At 41.5% G+C, this 26,924-nt stretch overlaps 1 protein-coding gene across 6 annotated transcripts; it reads right to left on the bottom strand.

Annotated features, from left to right (window-relative positions):
- Positions 1 to 8,169: 8,169 nt before the first annotated feature.
- On the bottom strand, positions 8,170 to 25,328 carry LOC135488035 (uncharacterized). Of its 6 annotated transcripts, none has more exons than XM_064772434.1 (3): positions 25,198 to 25,328; positions 14,046 to 14,315; positions 8,170 to 13,018 (listed from the first exon to the last, which is right to left on the bottom strand). In XM_064772434.1, exons 2-3 carry the CDS (start codon positions 14,296 to 14,298, stop codon positions 12,408 to 12,410), a joined length of 864 nt encoding a protein of 287 aa, XP_064628504.1. In that variant the 5' UTR covers positions 14,299 to 14,315; positions 25,198 to 25,328; the 3' UTR covers positions 8,170 to 12,407. The 6 variants fall into 6 exon arrangements, with proteins under 6 accessions (XP_064628504.1, XP_064628477.1, XP_064628495.1 ...); XM_064772407.1 differs by lacking the exon at positions 25,198 to 25,328 and adding an exon at positions 24,710 to 25,082; XM_064772425.1 differs by lacking the exon at positions 25,198 to 25,328 and adding an exon at positions 24,923 to 25,082.
- Positions 25,329 to 26,924: the final 1,596 nt, after the last annotated feature.

The following is a 26,924-nucleotide window of genomic DNA, read 5'->3' as shown; positions in this document are numbered from 1 at the left end:
TTTAGCAATTAATCAGCGCACCATATGTTTGAGTGGATCTGGTGAACGCTGAATTACGGTAATACCGGTGAGAAAAGGCGGTAATGTCATATTGTTTTTTTATCGTTCGGTCACGAAATATCGCATTTAGTGGACTTCAAGGTCGTTGCGGAACGCGTTGTCAACGTAATGTGACATGATGGTAGATCAACGAGAATAATAAAACATACTGTAACTGTTCAGAAAAAAGTCACCTTTGCTCATTGCTGTGCATCGAAGAATCTGTTGAAATTGCCTATGCCCATACGCTATCTATCGTTTATTCTCCGCACCAACATCATAAAAAGGGGGCCTTCCATGAAACCATGGTTCTCTCCAGCCGTATTCATTCTCTGGTGTTTGAATCCAGGTTCCTTCATGAGGACGAGATTGAGAGGTTATGTGAGACGTGTTTAAACAAGACGAAGGTGGCCAAGATAGTGAGAATATTGCAAAAGAACATAATAAGCCCCCCTTTAGGAGGGGCTCTTAAGATACACGTGTGTACGGGAGTACATAATGTAAATGAATGATGAGAAATAAAGAGAGTAACTATTGTATATCCTACAAACAATTGTTTTTGGTATTTTTCTGAATTAACTCCGTTGAGTTTACCGATTTCTCCGCGATCTTCCGGTGGTGGTTGCTATACCATTGGTTGAAATTAATTTAAATCTTCATGGGAATTCGCTACATCATATGCCTAAGAAATTGGCCAATTATATTAATATTTTTATTAGAGAAATATCCGTCCTAAATAATGACAGAAAAGGGTGGTTTATTTCAATTTTGTGTCGACATGATCGAGGTCACGTGACATAAAAACAAAACAATCGCACACACCCGTCCAAAAAAGGCACTTTAAGAAAAACAAATACGTTTTTCCAGCTTAAAACCACACGGACGACTAAGTTATATTGGTCTTCTGCCCAAATCTGAAGTATCAAAATGAATCACAAACTAGAACTAGCTCTATTTAGCAAAAGTTGCGTGAAAAATTCGGGTGAGCGACATACTGCACCCTAGCGGCCAATAAATAAACTACTTTCAGCCGTCTGCTCCGGTCTCGTTAGGGAGTTTTTCCCAAATGTACGCGATGATGACGTAACATCTATTTTAAAATGCGTTTCCAAAGTGAATTCATGAGGACAACCCATTTGTGTCGTATATCACTGGAAACGCCCGATTCCCGTGAATAAGGATAATCACAATGTATTACATTACCAAAACAAAAATGTGTCGGAAGGAACTATGGATGGTCCCAACATGGGGGGTTTGGGGGGGGGGGGTTTCCCCTCCATTGTACTGGGTAAAAACGCTACGCCATCGTAGGGGGGTTCGGGGGTGCTCCCCCGACCTAAAGGGGGGGGCTCACCAAGTCCTTGACTTTACATAATATTATCAGTGCAGTGCCCTAGTAAGCGCGCAGCGCCTTTAGGTTGGGGGGGAAACCCCCCCAAACCCCCTGGTTGGGACCCTGCTATAGTTCCTTCCGCCAATTTTTTGTTTTGATAGACATTTTTCTCCGTGTATCGCATTAGCAGTAACTCAACTCCATCGTCATAATAGCCGGCAAAGAAATGGAAAATGTCCCCCCCCCCCGAAAGGTGTCCAAACTATCGTAGTCTGGGACTCTGGCAGATTCTAATGTAAAGTGCAAGCTCTGAACTCGCGCAACTGTCGCCATGGAGAGACCCGCCACCCCCATCCTTCTGACATGTTTCAGCCAGTGCATTGGGGGGAAGGCCCCTCAAACCCCCTATTCGCCTCTCAATAAGTCCTTCCGAGCTGCTTACCCTGGGGCGCTCGAGTGGAACCCCCAAACCTTCATGATGGTGCAGTCCTTTGACACGTTTAACCCAGAGCGAGGAAGAGGTACTCCTTTGATGGTACCCTAACTGCAACCCTCGACCATCATTACCCTTCCTTTTCACTGGCATGATATTGGCAAGACTCCCAAGAGGTCGTACTGGTGGCTTCCTTGAGACAATTGCTTGTGGTCGTACCTGGGCAACCAATTCAAGGGGTCAGGGATCAGGTTTTCCCCCACCAACATGTTGCCGAATGGTTAATGCATAAAAAATTGGTTGGAAAGGGTTTTTGCAGGCCAAGAGACTTGAAGACACTTGACTCTTGAGGAACACCAGACTGATGAACAAAGAACCTGGGAGCGTAAAAAGCCTGCTAGCGAATATTGATTATTCTTTAGAAAAAACCAGAAGATCTGCAAAACCAATGGTACCCCATAAAAACATACATTCCTCCTTAAGGTGTCTTCGGATCCCACCACGGCCCATGTGGAATTCGTTCAAAAGGTTTATTGAAATCTCAAAATAAAATTTTTTTCTCGAAACGCCTGCCCGTCTTTTGCTTCATTATTTCGGGATTAAATCCATTTTAAGCATCTTTTGGATATTATCACTAAAGTATCAAAAATCAAAACACATATGTCGGGGGGTAACCCCCCAGAAATTGAAGTTTGATTAAAAAACAGTGAGAATAATCGTGTGGTTCTCTCTCGGAGCTCAGAATTGTCGAGTTACTACTTTCGCGCGTTTATCTCTTCTGGCGGCCATTTTAAGTCAAATTTAAGCCATTTGAAACGAATCCATGGACTTGAGAAACATTGTTTACATTGGATGACGTCGTATGCACGTTAATCATAGTAGCGCTTCGCAGAAAAGCCTTCGGCTTTTCTGCTGCGCGCTTATTAAGCCCCCCTCTTAGGAGGGGCTCTTAAGATACACGTGTGTGCGGGAGTACATAATGTAAATGAATGATGAGAAATAAAGAGAGTAACTATTGTATATCCTACAAACAATTTTTTTTGGTATTTTTCTGAATTAACTCCGTTGAGATTACCGATTTCTCCGCGATCTTCCGGTGGTGGTTGCTATCCCATTGGTTGAAATTAATTTAAATTAAATTTAAATTAATTAAAATCTTCATGGGAATTCGCTTCATCATATGCCTAAGAAATTGGCCAATTATATTAATATTTTTATTAGAGAAATATCCGTCCTAAATAATGACAGAAAAGGGTGGTTTATTTCAATTTTGTGTCGACATGATCGAGGTCACGTGACATAAAAACAAAACAATCGCACACACCCGTCCAAAAAAGGCACTTTAAGAAAAACAAATACGTTTTTCCAGCTTAAAACCACACTGACGACTAAGTTATATTGGTCTACTGCCCAAATCTGAAGTATCAAATTGAATCACAAACTAGAACTAGCTCTATTTAGCTATAGTTGCGTGAAAAATTCGGGTGAGGGACGTACATTCTGTACCCTAGCGTCCAATAATTAAACTACTTTCAGCCGTCTGCTCCGGTCTCGTTAGGGAGTTTTTCCCAAATGTACGCGATGATGAAGTGCCCCATTAACAGGACGTAACATCTATTTTAAAATGCGTTTCGAAAGTGAATGCATGAGGACAACCCATTTACCGTGAATAAGGACAATCACAATGGGTGATTTCAAAGTTGGTTTTGGTTTTAGTGTTGGGTGTTAGTGTCAGTTTTACTCTTAATTTCTACCCCTAAAAACCTATGTCTAGATAAGACCAATTCGAGGTTTTAGTTTAACACCAACACCTGGTTTTGTCTTAACTCCTAAAACCTGGGCTGAAACTAAGAAGAGGTTTTATTCTGCAGGTAAAACTAACACCAAGATGGGCAGAGATAAAACCTTGGAAAAACCAAACATGCATGTTGTTGTCGTTGTTACTGTTGTTTCCCTATTGTAACCGCTTCCGATCTATATAAATTTGTTCGTCTTCTTTCACGTCCATCATCATTCCCATCAGCGTTCAAAATACCAGTAACTACTTCTTGAAATGGTACAAACAACATGATTTTTTTTTTAACACCAACACCAACTTTGAAATCCACTCGGTGTTAATGCCTAAGGTGTTAGTTTTATTGGTAATACAAAATGCACTACAAATCTTCCAAATATAACACCGAGCTAGGATTAAGATCAGACCTTGGTGTTCCAATTCGTTTCAGTGTGAAACTAAAACCTAATTTGAAATAGGATAATGCTAAAACTGAGTGTCAAAACTAACACCAGAACTGACTTCATTTCTGGTGTTGTGGAGAGTTTTAGTTTTAGTCCCGGTGTTGGTTTTTGACACTAAAACCATCCCTTAGTTTTTAGCTCAAACCGGACATAATGCTAAAACCAACAAACACCAACTTTGAAATAGGATGAAACTAAAACCCAATTCATTTCAATACTGGTTTAATCAAGGGTTTTAGTGTTCCATTTAGTTTTAAAACTAAATCTAAAAACTGACTTTGAAATCACCCAATGTATTACATTACCAAAACCAAAATGTGTCGGCAGGAACTATGGATGGTCCCAACATGGGGGGTTGGGGGGGGGGGGGGTTCCCCTCCATTGTACTGGGTAAAAACGTTACGCTATCGTAGGGGGGTTCGGGGGTGCTCCCCCGACCTAAAGGGGGCTCGCCAAGTCCTTGACTTTACATATTATTAGGTTACAGTGTACTTCTCAATAAATTTTATTTGATGTCAGTATGCAAAACCAGGGTTCTCGAATCCTCACAAAATTTTGAAAATATTGAAAAAAAGGATGTACACATTGTATGAACGCAATTGGAGGGAGTATATTTCTTGGGATTCATCCAAATTGAGGGTTAGATAGTATGTTTAAAAACCAATTTTGTTCACTCTCACCCCAGTCAATCAACAGTGATCATTGCCATCCCCTAGAGGTCTACAGTGGCCATTGACATGGTGGCAGAACAATGTCCGTAAATGTAATTACAATATACCTTCCCAACTGTTCCAAGGCAATCTGTTTTGGTTGTCCAGCTCAGTTATCTTTGACCAATGGTGCGTTTGGCTGCAAGGCAAATAACGACAGGCAATAATCCAACAAAACGTTTTTTGCACCAGCTTGCTAAATGTTTTAGCACTGGAGCGGAAAAGTATTACACTGGGTGAACAAGAACGCCACGACAATGGTAGTTGATAAAACTTGGAATCAGTGAAACCATGTAACCTGTGCTGAACCATGGAATAGTCAGTACTAAACCGTGGAATCACTGTGCAAGTACCGCGTGAAATCGGGTGCGTTCCTTCCACAATTTATACCCTTCCAACTGCCAATCTCGTCCCAGCTGAATTTATTGATAGCAATTTGCCAGTAGTTCCAGAAACCACCTTTTTGTGGAGGATGACGTCATCATGGAATGCATTTGAAATACGTTGTTGTCGTTAAAAAATAAACTTATATTCATGACGGGCCGCAATTGCAAATATCTAATGATTTCTTTTCAATGAAAGCAAAAGAAAGGTTTTGTGATTGTTTTGTATTCCATATACTGAAATAAAACGTTTTTATTAGAAGAATCGTTTTGTATATATAATGCTCTGATTTAGCTTGGTAGATAGGACAAACATGTTCACGGGCATCACTAGTGTCCGCTTAGAACTGGTGACATCACGAAAATATCTCTACCATCCCTCGAGGTGTACATGAAAATGTACGAAATCGCTCACCGTGAAGGAATTCGTTCTCATTTTTCATCTCCAAACCCGGCTAAAACCTTCGGTAATAAACCTTCATCTACGTTTCTTGTCATGTTTAAGATGATGTACGGATAAGTGCCAGCCGGTACTGCATGATGTAGTCAATCTTCTCTGTATCACCCTGTATGATCACATCGCTTCGTAGCTCAAATAGGCCCCGTGTGGTAGCGTAGTAAGCGGAGCGCTGATTGGTCCATATTATGGGTGTGTGGTGGGCGTGTCGTGACGTGCATGCTCATATTTGGGAGATCAGTAATGTACACTGGAGGCGAGGTATGACTGGGTTGTTCTAAAATATAGATTGTTGAATCGGAAATGCGACTGATTTCTAAACTACCGTCAAATTCCGATCTGATCATGTAAAAAAAAGCTCCAATTATTGATTCGTAACCACCTTAGGATCCCATGGCATTATTTCATGTTTTTATGCATTTTTAGGACTGATTCCATGGTTTAGCACAGGTTACATGGTTTCACTGATTCCAAGTTTTATCAACTACCCACGACAATTCCTTCTCAGTAAGAGTCCAAACATTCGGAGATAATGTGGGTGATACTATCCACAGATTCAAACATATTGATGAAGTTTGACTTCAATATGGATGAAACATTTTGTTTTACAAATGCCACCGGCTTTACACTGCAAACAATGAGGGAACCGAGGAAACCAAGACTGCAGCAATGGGAAATCAAGTCCACCGACATATGCACATCTAGATCCAGAAAGCAGTCTATCCAGTTGATCATTGTACTTGACCGTTAGGCCTACCGTGTGCACATGGCCAAGTATGGATTAAAGGTCTTGATATGACTAAGGACTTCCGCATGAGAGTGAAATGGCTGGCATCATTGAATTCAGGTCAATTGCACCGCTTCTGGGCAACATTCAGTGATGTAATTCTATAAGATCCAATAAAGGACCCAGGGGATGAACTGCAAGGGAGACAACACCAACAACACCCGTAAGTATGAATGCATTGGATTAGGAGATGTAACATTGTTAGCCAAGCCTGGGAATCTGTAGATCAGATGGTGGTATCGAAGATGTTTTGGTGTGCCCCCAACTCTTGGGGTCATTGCCAGGAGTCAAAATTGCTTGAGTTGAATCGTTATGATGCCTCAGTCTTTTTTCAAAATCATCATATTTCTGATAAACTCTTTGGAAGGAGCATTTCTTTTGGCTGCAATGAAGGAATTACAGGTGGTATTTGCTTCACTGAGTGATTGATCTTGCAGGCTTAATACAAGTCAGTCAAAACAACACAACAGCCAGTCAATCAAATCAGTGCACACCCACCAGAGAGGAAACACTATAATGCATCATGCTTTCTTGCTGTAGTCGTCGGACGGCACAACCTGAGACTAGGGGTGACATGATGAAAAAGACTTGCAATGCTTTTATCTAAACTTCTCCATGTATAATTATTTACACTAACACTTGGCCTTTCTGTACATAGTCTTTATTCATTTCGCCCAACGTCTCACTATTGACAAAGAGGCAAGTCACAACTCCAAGACAATCATTTGTACTATAATGTTGGCGCCGTCTGCGAGAAGGCGGTAGAAATACGGGTCCGCGACCGGCGGGAAGCGAGGTTTTTTTTACAGGTAGGTTCGCACCGTTGTGTACATTGGAAACTTCAGAAATTATATGAGTGTTATTGCGATGATAATTCGACAAAATATCCCCAATTTAGTCAATTAAAGGTTAGTGATCTGCATTGCCTTTGTAACTCATACACTGGGAGTCAGAAATATGAAGTTCATGGTGTATGAAATTGCTCATTTGAATCGTTTTTTGTTCGATTCGATTTCAATCATGACGTAGTTGATGACGTTTCGATGAGAACAGCTTTGATTGGCTGTCAATGTACACAATGGTACGAATCTACCTGTAAAAAAAACTCGCGGCCCGGGGGCGGACGCAGCATCCGGAGACGGCGAATGCGGCATGGGCGAAGCGAGATGACGTTGCCGACTTTCGATATTTTATAGCCAATCTATGCAATAATTAAACCTACAATTATACACCTACAGGACAACTTACATTACGAGTTTCCTTCTCCTATTCATCTGACTCACTGCAAAGCGCCTACAAGGGGAAAAGGGCCCAAATTATCCGGACACGGTACGGTGAGGTGAGGTGACATTACTTTGGTTGCGTCGTTTGAAGTTCCACACCAATCGGATTCGAGCTTTGCCGTGAGGCAAGGCCGAAGACAGGTGCGCCAATGCATGTTCATCCTGAGATACAGGTTTTTGATACTCCTACCGCGCATTCAAAAGTACAAACGTTTGAAATATCGAGAGGCGGAGTATATTGAAAATCACTGGTTACGTCAGGATGTGAACAACTGGGCTCCGGGCTATAACATGTAATTATTGTACCTCAGTAGCTTAGGCCTATTGGCCTGGTCAGGTAAACAATCAGCCTGCTTGACTGAGTCCGTGTGTCGCAGGCCTACGTCATGACGTGCCCTCCCAGGTTGGTATGATTGTTTTTCTGTGGGGGGGGGGGGGGGCATACATAAAGAATTTTACAGCGTGCCATGACCAAGTGAACTCGCAAGGATTAAAATATTTTCCTTTTATTATCAATACAATACATGTATATATATAAAGCATACAAATGAACATAATTAATCATATGAGCCATATGCAGATTAATATACATAATACTACTCATGATTATCAAAATGGGCATGGCTGGTCTGTTTATGAAAAATGACTATGATGCACATGTATAAAAATTATCCCACTGCATGTATTAAAACGCCGCCTGATACAACTCATACTTATAAATATGTTGATAAAAAAATGTATGGTATATTATTGGGCACGAGAAGAACTCATGCATGCAAAACACACCACTGCGGCTTTCCAATGCAAAAGCACTGTCTCATTCCCCTTCGATACATATCGTAATCCGACCAGACCTGCCCCTCTATGCACGGATCATGATAAAAAGTAGGCTTGTTTGCCAAATTTTGAAGCAATCGCGTCAACCTTCATGTTTTGAAACGATTCAAATAGAGAGGAAAAAATCAACAACATTTTTTTTTAATGTTCTAAGAAAATTCCAAATCTCTTCTAATGGCAACTATGAATACAAGACATGGATTGTTTCACATCAATCTCTTGAAGACAACTTTTTCTTGTTGTTCGTAACAGAATTACCAGTTTATCCCCCCCCCCCCAACTCCCCATCGCATCATGCCATAGGAATGTGAAAGTGAAGTCCACCAAGGCCTAATTCAGCAGTACAGTCCGCAATGCAAAACAGATGGTTGTTGGACCTCTCCCACCCAAGCCTATTATGCCACTGAACTTGTTATACATGTTCGCAAGAGCATATCGCGAATGACTGCTCTGACGTGCTGCACCTCTCCCCAAATAGGGTTGACTGACTGTTTACTTTTTTAAACAAATCATGACATTTTCATTTTCATATTATGCACAATCACTGAAAAGTTTTTATAAGACCGATATATTGTAAAATTATAGCCGCACACCCCAATCCGGCCCTCATCGAAGGTACAATCAAGTATATCAATCTACCTACCGTGGGTCGCCTGGTGGGCCTTTATGGCGAGTCGTGCACGTAATACAATACAATATAAACTGACCATTGACTATTCTGTAAAAAATGTAATCCCGCTCCTTGGTTACCGCCTAAGCTTTCTAATGACAGCACTGACTGTCCAAGGGCACTGCGACTCAAAATGCCTTGAAGCCAAAGAAGATCAAATCATTTCATTTCTCTCCCCTTCTCTCCCTTTTTTCTTTTAACGACGCTCGCACAAAGTTAACAATGGCTCGTTATAATGCCATTAAAATGAAACAAGAAAAAATGAAAATGCTCCATACTGTACAGCTGTCCTGTCTCAAAACGCCTTATAATCATATACCCAGCATACTCCAGGGAGCAGAACCCAAGGAGTGCATCTTCATGTCCTGCGGTACTCTTGGCCACTCCCGGCCAGTTGAAATTACAAAGTGGCGCACTGGCCGAGCTTCGAAACCAAGACCGAGAATTTTTCCACTGTGCCATTGCGCTTCCCAAAGCCTTCTGCAGTTCTGCCCTGTAATGGCTTAAAGTACCATCACAGGAACCTCCGGAAACTCAATTGGTTCCCCTCCATAAGAGTAAAAAAGATTCAAAACTGGTAGTAAATTACAAACATTTGTGACTAAACCCGGGATAAATCGAGAGTGCGGGGTTGATAACAAATTATTCAGCCTGAGTCTTGTGCGTACAGGTTTTGGAAGTTCTTGGAACCCTGTGTTGAAATTTTGACGGATTAAGGATTGATTTCCACTGAAAGAGATTTTCGCCTGAAACTGGCGATCGCGTTCAGTGGAAATCTCAGTGGGAGTCGGCGCCAGAGCGATTTTCTTGAGCGACATTGATTTATACAGCAGCAACCATGTCTAAAACGAAAGAAAGTACCATTTTGCCTTCATTGGTGAATAGCGCCGGCAATGATACTTGAGGCGAAACATTTGCTGATCGTCCATCAATATCATGAACTGTCTGTCGATACCGTCTCTATAAAAAGAGTAAAGCGAAAGTTGAATAATGCGTAGACTGCAGCTTTATCCGCCAGATGTCGTGGTTGAGGCGGAGCCAGTAACCCAGCATCGCCAAAAGCCTACACATATTGCCAATAGTTAATCAGAGATAGTACGCATCTGGCCTATCACCTAGTGCATCATAATGAGCAGCGAGCTTAAGGATGATATTACAATCTCACGTACATTGATTCGCCTGGTACTTCCTAGGTTCCACATTAAAATTAACGCTGTCTGATTACGTAAGTACTGCTTGGTGCACTGTAAACAAATGGATGGGGTTTATGTAGAGAATGTCTAGTCAGATTGATAGTGCTGCTGATAGAAGATAGTAGATATGCAGGTATATACAGATTAATACTGCCTCTGATTAACTGCTGATACTACTCTTTTCAAAGACCAAAATTGTTACCGGAGTCAAGAAAATCGCCTGTTGACCCAACGAATGAATGCAAGCTGATGACACATTTTTGAACACGTATAAAAATTTGTTACAAAGCATATCGGCAATTGTCAGCAAAGTTTGCCTTACATGTATATATTCAACAAAGTAAAAAAACAGTCGTTGCTGCTGCAGTTATGGTTAAAATATCTATTCTTGAACAGCAATGTTGAAATGATATGACTGGTGTTCTGGGCACACAGACAAACACACTGTCAAATCATTAATCAGTTTAAGAAGACCTAAACAATGCAATGAGGGCGAGAAATTTTTAAAAAATGAATCTTGTGCGAACGGTATGATATTGGTATGGCATAAACAGCGTCGTGCTGAGACTATACTCTTAAATGTATAGCTATTCCGTATCAAAAGTTTATTTGAGCAACTATTTATTGGTGAATTATATATATCCTAGTAGCAAACATTTGTCATGGTGAAATAAGTAGCTTTTATACCAGAAAGCTATCAAACTATCATTCTCGAAAATCGAGCCAGTCGTATCCTCCTCCTCTCGCACAGGTTACTGAGCTCGGTCGAAAGTGCCGAGTGTTGGCCTTAGCTTCAAGATGTATTTGAACACACTGCTTTTGGAAGAACACAATCATTCAACGACCTCCATGCAAAACCAGACCCATTAAACTGAACACTTTCATGATTACTAGCTTCAATACAAACAATATAAACCCCCAATTCAGTATAAATACAACTCAGTATAAACCCCCCTTCTGCTCACTACACTCTGTTCTCATTCAGCATCCATTTCTTTTCTCAGTGATTAACTACTTCACTGCGCAGTAGGCTGGAACATGTAGTTGGTGAAGGTTGACCATTTGCATGATTGATATAACAGTAGTATCCTATACAAATGTATTGCTGTAGAGCTATCCATCAAACGTGATGTTTAATGAATTGATACCTCACTGGAGGTATTGGTTGTCTCACTAAAACCGCTCGGGTGTAGCTAAATGTAGACCAACATTTGGTGAGTTAAACAATACCGACAGTAAAGTATCAATTTCTTTTCTAAAATATATCAAATTAAACAACGAAAATGTGGTTTTAAATGCTTTTTGACAGCTTCCACATTTTGCACCAACCTAAGCGGTTACTGTTGCCTAACAACCATAACCGCTGAATTCAAAACGAGGCTTCGTTTGCACATAGTGCATTTACACTGAAAAATGCGGTCCGTTCTAAATCCAGGTATCACATATAGGAGCTGATTGGTAAAGCCGAAAATTTGGGAAAAGAAATCATTTGTAAAATAACTTAAAACATTTTTCTTCTTATTACCTGTGTACAAAATATAATTACGAGACCATCACACTCAACACTGTACGATATGAGTAGCTATGCTCTTCCGCAAATTGAAGGCATATATAGGCTATAGTGATAAAATGGAAAGGCATTCAATTTTGGAATTTTTTTCTTTCTTTTCAATACCCAGAATCTGAAATGCACCATCCGAATTCTCTTGGGTCATTGCATAAAAATGACCACCACAAGAAAAAAATATCCCTGAGCTCTGACATTGAGCCAATGCTATGAAAAATGACGACAGACCACGGGCCAGTAATCAAATAGCAAAATATTCACACCGGAGTCTCAGGGTATCCATGTGTCAGTGTCACGTTATCCGCATTGCCCCTGACACTAGCTGTGTTTAAGGACATCATGGAGTTCCTGCTGCGTCGTTTTGATATGCTCACATAGTAGTCTGAGGGTATCCGCGTGTCACGTTATCACCGCTGCCCTTGACACTAGCTGTGTTTAAGGACGTCTTGGAGTTCCTGCTGCGTCGTTTTGATATGCTCACACAGTAGTCTGAGGGTATCCGCGTGTCACGTTATCCGCACTGCCCTTGACACTAGCTGTGTTTAAGGACGTCTTGGAGTTCCCGCTGCTTGGATTTGATGTTCTCGTCAGGGCGTACAGTATTGGTAACGACGGTACCGGCCTGTCAAGAGGAGTGGTCAGGTCCCGTGGTAGGTGGGGATTATGATCCACCCAGCCATTTAAACTATGGAGACTAGAATTTACAGGCACCTCGTTTTTCTTTAAGATGATTGTGTCGCTCGGGGCATGTTTAATGTCCACCGTTGTGCTGCCACTATCATGTGACATTTTATTATCGTCAGAAGGACCTTTCACACAAATATCACAGAGAGAATCCTCTTTATTATATTTCTCGACTATGAACTGCTTCTTTTCACTGTCTCTATCAGTGTCTCTTCCGACAGTATCCAAGCTTCGCCGGATCTCTCTCTTTTCTGGTGGTTTGGATTTTGTTCGTTCTGGCTTCGAAGGTCTCAGTGGCTCCATCTCGTCGATGCCGTACGTCGGCGGATGCGCCGCGATACTGCTAAAGAATCGATCCATCATGGATCGCCTTCGGCTGTACTCTATGTCGATCATGGGAGGAGCTGCAAAAAAGAAATATGTATATTTCATGCATTATATCGTTTGACAATATCCTTAACATTGTCGTGTTTGTTTTGTCAGGGAAAATGCAAGATATAGACACCCCTGGGGCGGTTTTTATTCAAAATGTCTGGGGACTCGATATTGAGTGCAATGTTTACAAATGCAATGGAATTCTACACACATTAAAGTGTCGATTGACACTTTTGAAGGCATGTTTCCTGTGGCCTAAAACGTACGCGTTATGAGATATCACATGGAGTAATGAGGTAGAAGGTGTCCCACAAAAACACACCAGGGGCACTTTTCCTTGGAGACCTGGCAATGTTGATACAGTGGTCAAGCCAAAAACTGTCGCTCGGTGCCACGGAGAAAGAATGAATAGTAATTTTGTTTTTTAATTGCTTAACCTGCAGTTTCAACAACAGCACATTCATAATATATCAAGCTCCGAGAACCCCCGGAGAATCAAAATCCTGGACTCCGGGCAATTCGTGCCAAGTCTAGATTCCGAGTCATCTGGTATTCCTGAGTCCGAGTCCCTCGGTATCTTCCTTGCAAAAATGGCTCTCTCATGGCATACCTAAATATTGTAGTATTTAACTGATGCGTACATTCGGATCTAGAGTTACTTGGCCGGATATGGACTGATTTCAAGTATCTTATCTCTTCTAAGACGACGTGACGAAGCAAAAGATCAGTAAGCAAGCAAGAAAAACAAAAGCTTTTTACTTATTGCAGCCTTATCAGATGCAACCTTTAATATGAAACTTCAACTATCGTGTTCCCCAATATCCCAAGATCCGAATGCACAAGTTGAATTAGACTTTTAAGGAAAGGAGCGCGGTTTTCCAAGACGACCAATCGTTGGACTCAGGACTCAGGAATATCAGATGACTCGGAATCGGTTGATTTGCAATTAATCCTTCATTGGCGTCATGGCTCCTTCGCAGATAGCAGCGACTAAAATCATTCATTTGCGCCTCGTACATATACGCCAATTCTGACCTTACAGCGACCAGTACTTACGTTTTTCATATCCCTGTTGTATCGGTATCCTTGGTGGAAGAATCAGTGACTTCGACGACCTTGTCGAACCATCTCGAGCACCAAAGCGATTCTTCTTAGTCCTTTGTGTGTCTTTAAATTTACATCCTCGGCAAAGTTCACGTAGCTTCATCTTGAATTTCATGACAAGAAACACACTAATCCCGAGTAGTATGAGCAGAATGACAACCACGATTACAACTATTATCCATGGCGGCACTTCGCTTTGCCCCATGAAGTCCGACCGGTAATCTGCAAAGACATGAACGAAAGTTTCATTAGGAGGCTATTCAGGGGTCAACCTACTTGAAATTCCGGAATGGAGGAAACTAAATATTTGCCTGGAATATATATTCTCCAAACATAGCTTCTGAACTAGTCAGAGGACTGCTAATATGCCATTCATAATGAACAAGAAATAAATTCAAGAACAATTCGTGGGAGGATGCCAACCGATTCGTTGGTTTTTCTGGAGGTAGTCATGACTTAATATTGTCTGATATTAAAGAGCATTTTTCAATCCATGTACTAGAGTACACGTTGATGGCAGTCCTCAAACTAGGGTTGACAATGTTTGGAAAATCAGAGCTTGTACATGAAGAAAGAATATTTGATCAGCACTTCAAATTTTCAAGTGTTTTTTTCCCCGTAGAGTTGAGTCAGCTGTTCATTCATTCATAGCGTACTTTCGTTGAGCACTGACGTTTTTACCATTTCAAATAAACGTTTGACGATGGGGTATCGAAGATTATGTCACCGTGGGCAGTTGGCCGAAAAATGTTCGCCAATTTACCGGCACCATCTGCCGCTGGCTACGGTAAACGAAACATTATTGAAATTCGTTGGAGAAGAGTTGGGCCCGACTGTTACGAACGGCACTTAGTCTGCTACGGGATAATTGAAGAAGAACAGTTGTGGGCCCGGTTGTTAAAAAGCATTTTCTCTCATAACATCATGTTGATAAGTTGTTACATGTGCATTGATGTCCATGAAACGACATGTCTGCATGATGTTAAGAGCTAACATGCTTTCTAACAACCGAGCCCGGATTTTTAGTGGAAAGTCTTCGGTAGTAAAAAGTAAAGGCTCTCCTCTTATGGAAACACAGACAAACAAGACACTCCGTGAGAGTGGGAAAGAGACTTCAATCAGCAAACTACACCATGGATGGAGAGAGGAATGTTGCAACACAACTTGTATATAGTTGCTAACAATTATTCCAATCCTTAATAATTTGGAACGACGACCCGGAAATTAGGAGTAAGCGGTGAACAACCAAGGAACAATCAGCTACTGCCGAGGCATGTTAGTTGTATTTGCATTCCTATTTGGACGACACCGTCAGAGATGATTCTGAGTGAAAGGGTCAAGACATCTCCGATAAGGCGCCACCGAAGAAACTCTGGCATTTCATTCTTCCAAGACTATGGAACGCTTTGCCATGTTCATTGCGAACAGTAACAGACATTGAGAAATTCAAGGCAGACTTGAAGACATTTGTATTCCGACGGGTCTATGAAGTAGTGGCGCCTTTAGCGTGGTAAGGCGCCGAAGAAATGTGCGATTCAGAAGGAGTGAGTCTCAATCCTGAAGTCCAACACTGGCACACTGATAGTAGATATTGACAAGTGGACACTTTGTCAAATCGGTGACTAACATCAGATTACTGATGTTAAGGTCATCAACGGCAACTTGTTAATCATAAGTGAACGATAGCAAAACTATAGTACCAATCGAGACGCAGCATTTCAAATCGAACAATGATTACCTTCGCCGTCAGCGTGATTGCTGACTTTCGCCGAACCTCGGCCCCACCACACTTTCCAGGATAAACACTTTCGTGAGTTAAAAGCCGTCTCGCAGTTCATACTCATTCCGACACCCATCAGAGAGACATCATATCCAGAGATTCAGTGCATCGCGTTGTACATTCCTCTACAATAAGTTACCAATAGAACTATAATTGCCTTTGGTCTTACATATAGTCAATGAATCCATATAATTATTTTCATACGTGTTGCGTTGCTCCAGTTGGCGGTTGCTAGTTCTAGTTCCTAAGGCTACATCAAAACGTACATGTCTGAACATAAAACAAAATCCGTTCAGGTTTAAAAATTCAGAACTGCTGCGTGTGTATAGTGTGCATCATTATAACACAATGCAGTTCAAATATTTATACACACACAGGCATCATCTTCCCAGCTACCTACTGAACGATTCAATATTTCATATTCCAGAGAAATAAAGCAAGGATATGGCTTAGAAATGAGAACAGGACTGTCTGGCATTTAATGGAAGTCACTGAAGAACAGCCCGGATAGGCCACAAGCTAGATACTTTGCAGTATTTATGTCCCCTTTAATGGGCCCCACTGAATTTAAACGTACAACATTATTTACTAAATGTATTCATAATAAAATTGTATAGATTGTCCCTGTTGAACTTACAACACGCGCTCTAAGGTTTCAATGAAAAGTCGAATAAGGAAAAGAACCATTCCATCGTGTGAGAATCATTGTGGGAGCGGAAGTTTTAGCAAAACTGGCAGTTTAATGTCTTTTCTCTGACCTGGTTACCTTTCATTGGCAAGGCGGCCTCAGACAGATTGAAGAAAAGCTGGACGAAGGACATGTGGGTTATGGATTTGCGTCAATACGATGTGTCAAGTGAGATAACAAAATATGGATACCTATGATCTCATGATATCAAAGTATTGAAAACTGTTAACGGCCAATATTCCACTGAGGCATTTGGCAAGGCGAAATCTTACCATGCCATCTCATCACATCTTGACCCTGTATTGACATTGCTAAGCTTTACAGACAACGCGCGTCTAGTATGGGCGGAGGAACGGAGCCAATACCGCTAGAAGTTCAGTATGATCCTACCAGGGCCATTCTTATAAAACTGAGTGCAAAGCTTTACGACGTCAGAAACTGAGAAAGGAATACGGATTAACTGTCCTTAGATATCGTTCCACATTTTTGACAATGCAAACCAGAAGAAAATGTTCTGTCAAGTTTGGTTTGTTTGAACCATCGTTAGATTGAAAAGTACAGAGCACTGACATGGAAAAGAAAGAAGAAAAAACACATTATATAAACGTAGTCTTATTAGTAAGTCATCAGAGCCTTTATTTAAAAGACTCTGGTCATATCGATGAACACGCATGCTAAGTCATTTGTGGTGGTCATGACGGCATGCTAATGCTGTAACAGGCGAATGCACTTCTGATATAACACGTAGGGTAGTGGTAAAATAAGACATAGAAACACAGAAACGAAACAGAACACATTTGGATTGAGCGGCAGAGGATGAGATGTGCCAATGTAGTGCTTTGGTCATGTTGCAGTGATGCAGGACTCATTTGGTGATGGGTGGTGTAGGGCTTTGGAACACGACACGTCACAATCTTCCTCGATATTGATGGTGGTAAATTGTGTTGATCATGAGTTCGATTTTTACAGCCTGTCTTTTGAGATGGGGTAGTGTTTGGTCACGGGTTAAATTTACAATTATTTTAGTTTCAGTCGAACCCATAACCAAAACACCACACTGACATATTGGAAGACGGCCTTTAAGAATCGAACAATGGCTCCAATGTGCTACGCCATACTTGACCAAACGACACTGCTATCATTCGTTTATTCGTGTCTGTGTATTGGTAAGAACTATTCTTGTAGGCCTCTGCATGTCAAGGTTTGTATAATAGGCTTTATAAATTACAATCACCAACCAGCTGTGCGGAAAGACATGTTCGTTATGACAGTGAGGCTTGAAATGTTGACAATAGTTCCCCCTATTAATTGTGCACAATATATTTTTTTGGTTTCGGTAATATTTTCAGTCAAATGGTACCAATGTTTTTTCGACAGTTTGTATTTAGATCCTTCCACTACTCGTACCACCCATTGGCGGAGGTATCCAAGCAAAGCACTGTTAGCCAGAGAAAGAACAGTAAAACTTCTCGAATGACCGTACGACTTTCTAAAATCGCAAACCAATGTCACAACAAGTGTTTAACCCCCACCCCCCCCCCCCCAAAAAACAGTGCTAAAACACTCGCAATTAAACAAATATGAATAAACTTTTGATATTCCAATTTACGTCATTAGTTAACCCAAAAGTTGAAAGGTTATCGTTTGTAGGCATTTTAGCTTCTATATATGATCGATTTAATTCAGACGTGGACATCATAAACTAATTTTGATCATTGACGATAAGATATTACATTGTATGACCAACCGAGTTAGCAAGATCCATGATGTCTAAGGTTTGGTCACCAAAGGCCATTTGAAGTGCGCCGACAGTATTACGTTGATACATGTAGGTGTTTCAGATCTGATACATTCTTTTAGACGATTGATCATTTAGGCGAGGTTTACTTGCTTTCTTTGCCGACATGGAGAGGGTGATAATTACAATGGACGGTTTAACAATACACACACTCAGAACGCCTCAAGGTCAAGATAACTTTATTTCACACGTTGCCATAAGCCACTGTTATGTAACACATGGCTTACCCAAGGCCAAACATCTCCATTGCGTAGCGCAGCGTGGCACTTTGCATTCTGAACTTCCCCTGTATCCCCTGTATTCCCGCGCGTTGCCTGCCTAAAACTGTCCAATGGACCAAACATTGGAAAATGTACGATACATGTCTGGCTGTGTACATTGGCCTGTGTACTGAGCATTCGTCATTACCCGCTGGCCAACTTCCGAATGTCATGAATGTGGTCTTTAGTGTTGTCCTCCAAAGAGGAAAGCAAAGAAACGAGGCTGTCCCATGAGTACTGTATACGTATTTATATTGGAAATCCTAGGGCAACCTGAACTCGTAGGAAGCTCCGACACAATCGGGCGTGAATCTTTACATATAGAAACATCCAAGAAATGATCGCGAACAGGGTGTATCTATGACATGACTCCTTGCACCCAGACTCACCCTTCCAAGGGTGTAATTAAGTTAAAGCATGCAAGAAATAGATGGTTTGTGTACCTTCTTTGTATACGTTGACTCACAAAGCACTCGAATGTAAAGGAAACACAAACCTTTTCCGACAAATGCAAAGAGAGAGTTTTAGTGAAACACAATAGGGGCCTACCTCCATTCCTCGCCGCAAAGAACAAAATAAGAAGACTTACTGCCGGTACTGTTTGTCACTGGACCGATGGACGTGGCCGTCATACGGTCCAGCGGCTTTATCCAACGAGAAGGGCCCAGCTTGATAGTGAAAAGGGGATTCCAAGCACCAGCAATTTTTCTGGTGCTCATATGGCCAACCGTTTGGCAATGTACAGGAACTGAGTGCCCAGTCTACGTGCATATCTATGCTTACTTGCTTGCAGGATTACTTGTAAACCTTAACAATGGCTGTTAAGCTTCCTCATAGTACTTCTATTATACAAATACATGTTCAGCTCATTTGCATTTTACGCGTCAAGGACGAAAGGACAATAAGTCGTCAGAATAACAACAACCATCGAGGTCGAGCGAGATATTCGCGGGAAGATATTCTTCTATTCTTCCGGCGCAAACCAACTCGTCCAAAAAATTCTCAAAAAATGACTCATGTTTAAACGATTCTTTCTCATAGAAGATGAACAAGGATGGGCCTTTTCTGCTATGTGTTGAAGTCTTCGTGATAAAGCGTGTGACACGAACTGAATAATGCGCGTCTGATTATTCATTTAATTCCAGGTACACAACAATGGTAATCTGCATTTTGGTGACAGATTGGTGTACAATCCTCGAACAACTTAGGTCTGACACCCACCTGTGGTCTCTAGGGTCTTACGGAAATTACCGATTGTACTCTGTCGGGTGCGAATGGAATGCAGCTGGTCAAGCCTATTGTGTCAATTTGCATAGTAATGTAGTTACAAATGATATCGGTTACCATTAAGGTAATTATTTCTTGCATTGGAATGGTGTTTAAATGTCTGGAGACATGTCCGCGAGGCATGTAGCGTGATATTCCGATGTGAGTTGATATAGGCCCTAATTCAGTTCGTTCGTGAATAATCGAGCAAAACCCCTGGACACAGTGGTGGTTATTAGATGCCATTCAACATGTTCAAGTGGTCGATCGCATGATGGTCACAACATGTCCTTGACCTTTGTGTGGACACGGACTTCCAGGAGTCTGTGGTGTTGACAACCGGTTTTTGAACGATGAAGAAGAGAAAACAAAATTCTAGGGTATAGGTTGGACTGAGGGCATTGTATCTCGGCTTTATCATGGTATAGTTGCAAATCAATGCAGCAAAAGTTGAATTATCAAAAAGTCCGCACTAAATAAAATGAGGATGGAACCGATACACGGTCCATGACAATTTAACGGTCACAATGGAATTTATACTCTTCCATGCTATACAGAAACCAATGCACACTAGCACATCGTATGGATGGCGGACTGGCTGGATAGCTTTTGGCATAACAATGAAGACACGTGGTGAACCCAGCCACAGAATGGCTACACAATGGGAGATGGTGAAGACTTGACAATCGTAACACATCGAAGTGCATGGCACCTAGTGTAAGTTGAGCTTAATAAGTGCCTGAAGAAATTCAATGATATATTTCCAGTTAATGTAAGGTGCACGAAAAGGTCGTTCTTTGTTGTGAGCTTATTCATCTTATGCATCAGTCTCTGTGGTGAGTCCAGTTGCACTGGAACAGGTTTGGGACGATGAATATATTTTAGGCCGATGAAAATTGCACACCGGACGCAGTGGACTGGCCTCGTCCATCAACAACAGTGGAAGGACGATCACGATGATGAAATGGACTGCATAGGAGTTTAGATGAAATTCGCTAATAATTTTTTAATCAAATTTTGCTTTTTGGAACATGTATGTGGATCGTTCTAGTGACCAACACCATCTATAAGATGACAATCAATGCACATGGTATGACACACAGGCCACTAGAGACCATATCATAAGAAACTTGCCATGTTGAAAGTGCTTATTATTCGTGGCAGCTGGCTCATATGTGGTACATGACTGTTGTTTTGAATTCTGCCACATACGTGAAGTGACGTGATATCGTACGTACGATGAAATACTAGGGACCTACCAGACCACGGATATATCAGCATGGATGTAGGCCGACATGTCTAACATGTAGATCTACACCCACGCTAGATTTTGGGCTGAATGTCAGGCTGAGCTCTCTTTCTACAAATTTCAATCACATATTGTCTAAATTATCAGGTAACTAAAATCAACATATCGAAAGTAAAAACTCTACTCACCAGTTTCATAATGTCCTTCACATTAACCACAGTCTTTCACTCATCAACGTATTGGTATAATATGATTTCAGACTAAAACTAAACAGGTATATACAATCGCACTCGAACGATTACATAACACTTCCGACGTAAGCAAAAGAATAGGTAAATAACAATATTTATTACACTTGCCATATATGGAGAACGGCGACCTTGGTGGAAAGCCTGGTCCCAGAAAGACCGACGTCATATTACCAGCTATGCCAACACCTTATACCATGTTTGTATTGGACATAAGCCCCCAACAATATAAATGTGGTCAGGGATCACTAATATTTTGATGGACTTCACCAGTGCGCGCATAGCGACCTTATAGTTAGCTCTTTAGATCGAGCAATCGAACGCTTTTCCAATTAAGGCAAAACAACCCATTGTTGGTAAAAATTTATAACTGATTGTTTGTATTTTGAGAACCCACTGAATTTGGTAATGTTTCTACAAGGTCGCTATCAGTCTTCGCTATTCGTCACTGGATGCGAGATTTTACTTGGAAAGCGCCCCTAACAATACAAACACTTAGAACTCCAAAATCCACAATCGAAAATGTACTTTAAAAAGTAACTCGAAGGACACCTTTGGTCTTCGTGGCTTCCAAAACAATAATATGTTGTCCGGTTTTTGGTGTTCCTTAGATTTGCAAATTGGAGGTCACCACAGTTTCGCCTAAAACAAGGAAGTTGTTTTTTCAACCTGGGATGATACAGCACTTATTTAACGTTTTGTTACACTGTAAGTGTGAAGTTGCAGAGCCCCGCTGTCACAGTAACAAGTGAAACGCATCTCTCACCTTAATCTCGCGGCGTGGCCCATTCCTTACTGGCCGTCACAGGCTGAGAATTTGACAGTACATGCACTGTATGCAGCGGTATGTATCAATCATCGTCAATTGTCAGCAAGCGCCAAACAGTCATGGACTCACTTCCGCTGGCAGATGATGTTTGTGTACACAACAACAAACGTTTCCTCCGTACTTTCCCTCATGTAATACTCGAGGGTCTCGGATGAGACTAAAAGCCGTTGTACCAGAGTGTCTATGCCAGGGCAAGTAAAAAATCCCACATAGGTGGACAGTAGCCTACAGAGGACTCCATGCCTCAGGAAAAATCCAATAGGGTTACGACGTCGGTAGTGATATGATGATGATGATGATGATGATGATGATAATTTGATGCAATATTGACCAAACACAAAGTTATACCGGTAGTAAATTTGTTCTTCTGCAGCCGGACCAGGGCGTTTACAACATGGTATGCTGAATCGGATGATTCATTAGACTCTCATTACGATGGATGATTGACAGAGCACACGTGTGACAGCCCCAAAAATCAATACGAGGAGGAAGACCTTGCTTTATAAATCCGCCCCGACTGTAAACAATGGTGATTGAAGTTATTTTATCGCTAACGGGCTGCCGTAAAATGACAATATCCTCGACGAAATTCTTTCGGGGTCTCGTCGCTGAAATTTAAAATGGGCCGAATGTCTGAAAGACACACCTCATAATCCCCCCCCCCCATATTATCAATCCATCGACATGCATGGATCGAGTGTCCCCAGTCCCACATTGTCCCAATCAATACCGTGATCGCAGAGAACAACTTGTTGCTATGTCAATATGCATCACTTTCCATTGAAGCTACATTAATCATCGTATTTTCCTGGAACGGGCCTATATCGAGTAAGCGCCCGACAGTCTGATAATACAATGCAAGTGGCGTTTGTGCCAGCATTCATATCTGCAGTGTGCAAATAAGTACTACCCCGGTATTTTTTCTTCAAGGTTTGCTGTGAAATACTGATACATGTAAGTATCATTACACTGGTTGCCGGTGTACATGTTACTTCGATAGTATAGCGTTGCAGGGGCCGAGGGGGTGACATTGTATTCTGCTTGCCATCAATATCGCCAAGAAGATACATAACATGTAAAGTTTACTGTTTCAATGACAAACCTGCAAAACTAAAAATGCAGATGGCCGCGCTAGTACTAAAAGGTACACTTGTTTTGAAAGTGCAGGTTTTTCTCCAAAATGTCAATTTTCCTCTTCGGTCAAATGCGAATAAGCATACATGAAGAAAAGCCTTTATCATCATATTTATACTCTTTTGAATAAGAAACAATGATAGATAGACAATCCGATACTCAGCTGTAAAAACTCTTGTAATTTGCATTTTTCACATTTCCTTGAAGTAAGTGTGCAATTTGCGGTATCAACACACCAACACATGAAAATAACACCTGTGTACTTGCACATACCCTAGGCACGATTGGACATTGTTCTGTGACAGATTTATGTCAATGCGCATACAATATAATTACCAAGAAGACGCTTTCATTTTACATATATGTATATACTCTAGTTTCATGGATCTAAGACCAACTTAGTTGTACCCCAAACCGTGTATAAACCAAAGCACATTGTAGGCAACTGAGGGGATCTCTATCGATACTCGTTGACACTGCCATGATCCCCAACCAGGGGTGACAGAGAGGACATTCTCGTTGACAGACGATGATCCAGGTCAACGAATATAATGCCTGATAGAAAATGTTGTCACAACTACGTCAATGACATACATTGTTCCGAAAGAAAAACAAGAAAAATAGGGCAGGCCATCCCCTCTGTATATTGGGGGAATGTTTCAAGCATGCCTCAAAAGTTGGAGCTCCTCTTCACTATTTGAAGTGAAGAAATCAGTAAATAACAAGTCATGTACGTACATGTACAAGTAAGAAAAGCTGGGAGGATGAGAGACAGACAGACAGAGAGACAGGACACAGCTCAAAAGGAAGGCGATGCAGGATGCAGTCATCGCATTGGTGAATAGATGGATTCAGCTGAGTAGCACGGAAGGATATCGAACAATAACATTGGGAAGGGTTGAAAGAAGTCATCTGACCCATGACCCGTCTTAAGCATTCAGTGGCAATGTTGCAGGATTCGACCGACATACATGTACATACACTTATTTGTAGTAGACAAGTGGCTTGTGGCCAAAAACACCACCTCACCAGTTCATAGGCATCGAGCTGAGGAACAGTGAACAGTCATGACAGTAGCCTTAACGACAAATCGTTAACCGTTCGCTTCTCCATATTCATTAGAGGGTTGTTGACAAAGGTAGCTTTCGGTGGAACTTTTGACGAGTAAACAGAAGAAAAGAAACCGGAAAGGAATCCTGCAAGATGACTCAAAGTCAGAAGCATGTGACTTCCAGAGAGCAACAGCAGCCCCCGCCACCACCACAGCAGATTCTGACCGATCTACAAGCACAGTGTTGACAGAGCAGACGCGCCATGATGGCGCCCTACATCACACAAACTATGTGACACAGAAGTGTACTTACTGTCACACTCGGCTCTCCTCCGACACTTGTGGATGTTACGACATAACCTGCTGCAGGGGAGGCACGCATTCCATGACGAGTCAAAATAATGGTACTTCGGACACTCTGATGGCAGTAGCATTTCGATTTGTTTAGATGTGTCGTCTCTCGCTACATCAGCTGTGTACGCATATACAGTGTATTGATTTGACATAATATTCCTCTCATTCCTACCTGAGCTCATTATCAGAGTGCACTCGATGACTCAATTCTGATATCAGATTCCGGGTTTACCAATTCGTCAAAGTACTCCACAACTATAAAAAAATTGATTCTGTATATCCTAATGTAACTAAAAAGTAATTCCAGTCACCGTTGCCTAACCTAACACTGGTTAATATGACACTGGTGTGACTATGAAATTCGATGAATGATTTCAATCACAAAGCACATAAAAATTTGACCCAATTTTTGATTCGATAATTTTATTGAGTCTTTGGCATACATACCTTTGTCGTGTATAGTTCGGTTGACCCATGGAGAGGCTCGCGAGGGGAACTATCGGTCAGGTAGATCGAAAAAATCGCGTCGTGTTTTCGTGATATCGAATGACAAGATCTCCCTGAACCTCACCGGCCGGCACTCCGGAATGGAATGACCGATGACTGTTTTTGGGCGTCCCGGCTGCAAACATGGCCGAGACCTCCCGGGTATCATCGCAATGAAAAGGATTAAGAGGTGTCACCCATAAATAGCGCAATGGCCGCTTTATGGTTCAAAGTGGTACAGACAAAGACAAGAAGAAGGGTATTTTGATAGAGTCACGACCTTTAATGAATGAAAACCCTTTTCAATTCTCCTGGTTACAAAATCATTCGTTATTCATCCTCTGAACTTGGAGTGATTATCATTTAAATGCCGTAATGGTGGTGTTCAAGAAGAGCTGGTCACCAGTATGGACGGTTATTACCGCAAATAAAGACAAACCAAAGCAAAGACACTTGTGTAGCATATCAAGGACACGTAGATTGATACTCCTATGTGTGCCACATCAAAGACATCTGGAATGCATGTTTTGTTTTTGTTTGATACAGCATAGATAAAACTAGACCGCAACCTCTCTGGGATGGACAGTTGTTTTCATGAGCCATACACAGCACAGATAAGACATGACCGCAATACCTCTCTGGACCATACACCACGTCAAAGATAACGATGCGAAGTCAACAGGCGGCGCCACTGTAGATTGCTGGCGGCCGGATGCTGTTAGATCAATAAAGTTTATCTTCAACGACAAAACAACGCACTTAGTTTTCTAACTTATCTCTATCCATGGTTATGATATACTAGTATGATTGATGATGTTGAAAAGAAAGGGGATCTCAAAATACGACAGTCTACTACGAATAGATGCAATAGTCTAGTCTAGTTTTATCTATGTTGTATCAAACAAAAAGTAAAAACATGCATTCCAGATGTCTTTGATGTGGCACACATAGGAGTATCAATCTACGTGTCCTTGATATGCTACACAAGTGTTTTTGCTTTGGTTTGTCTTTGTTTGCGGTAATAACCGCCCATACACCAACTGCAAGAACAGACAACTGATAACTAGATGATCCGTAAAGATTGCTGATATTAGCCCAGTGTGGTAGGTACGCATATGGATTCTGTAAAACAAAATGGGTTTTATTCACGAAGAAGTTTCTTGGATTTTACAAACAACTATGTATATGCCAAGGCGAAATTTCCTTCCACCATGACAGTTCGGACACCGTCGCATTTTTTAACACCATCGTTCTCAGCCGGAGCGGACCGCAATCAGGGGTTGTTACCGTCATGTGTGAGATGAGTGCTATGACTCCCACCCTAATCCGTTACAATGAACTTGATGGTGTGCCCGGCCCTCTCCTATATAGGATAGGCCTATGTGTAAGGTGTTCTAATTTGTGTGTTTGTTCTTTCATGCAATACCGCCATAAAAACCATGGCATTTATTTCATATGGCTGGCAGAAGTTAGACTCCCTGGGCAACCCATTGCGTCATCCTAATTTTGTCTCCTTATGGACTGCCTCAAATAGCGGGAATTTGTGCGGCCAGACGATGAGCCAATTGGCATTGTCGTAACGAAACTAGAAGGACATTTTCACCGAAGCAGAATGCTCGACGTATACCGCTTTGGCATACATACTACCGTAGCTGATATTTTATACACTTCATCCCGACACTGCATTT

Source organism: Lineus longissimus, chromosome 1, assembly GCF_910592395.1.
Source record: "Lineus longissimus chromosome 1, tnLinLong1.2, whole genome shotgun sequence".
Classification (NCBI taxonomy): Eukaryota; Metazoa; Nemertea; class Pilidiophora; order Heteronemertea; family Lineidae; genus Lineus; species Lineus longissimus.
Note: the sequence above shows the minus strand (reverse complement) of the source record. Positions and strands in the feature narration are given on the sequence as shown.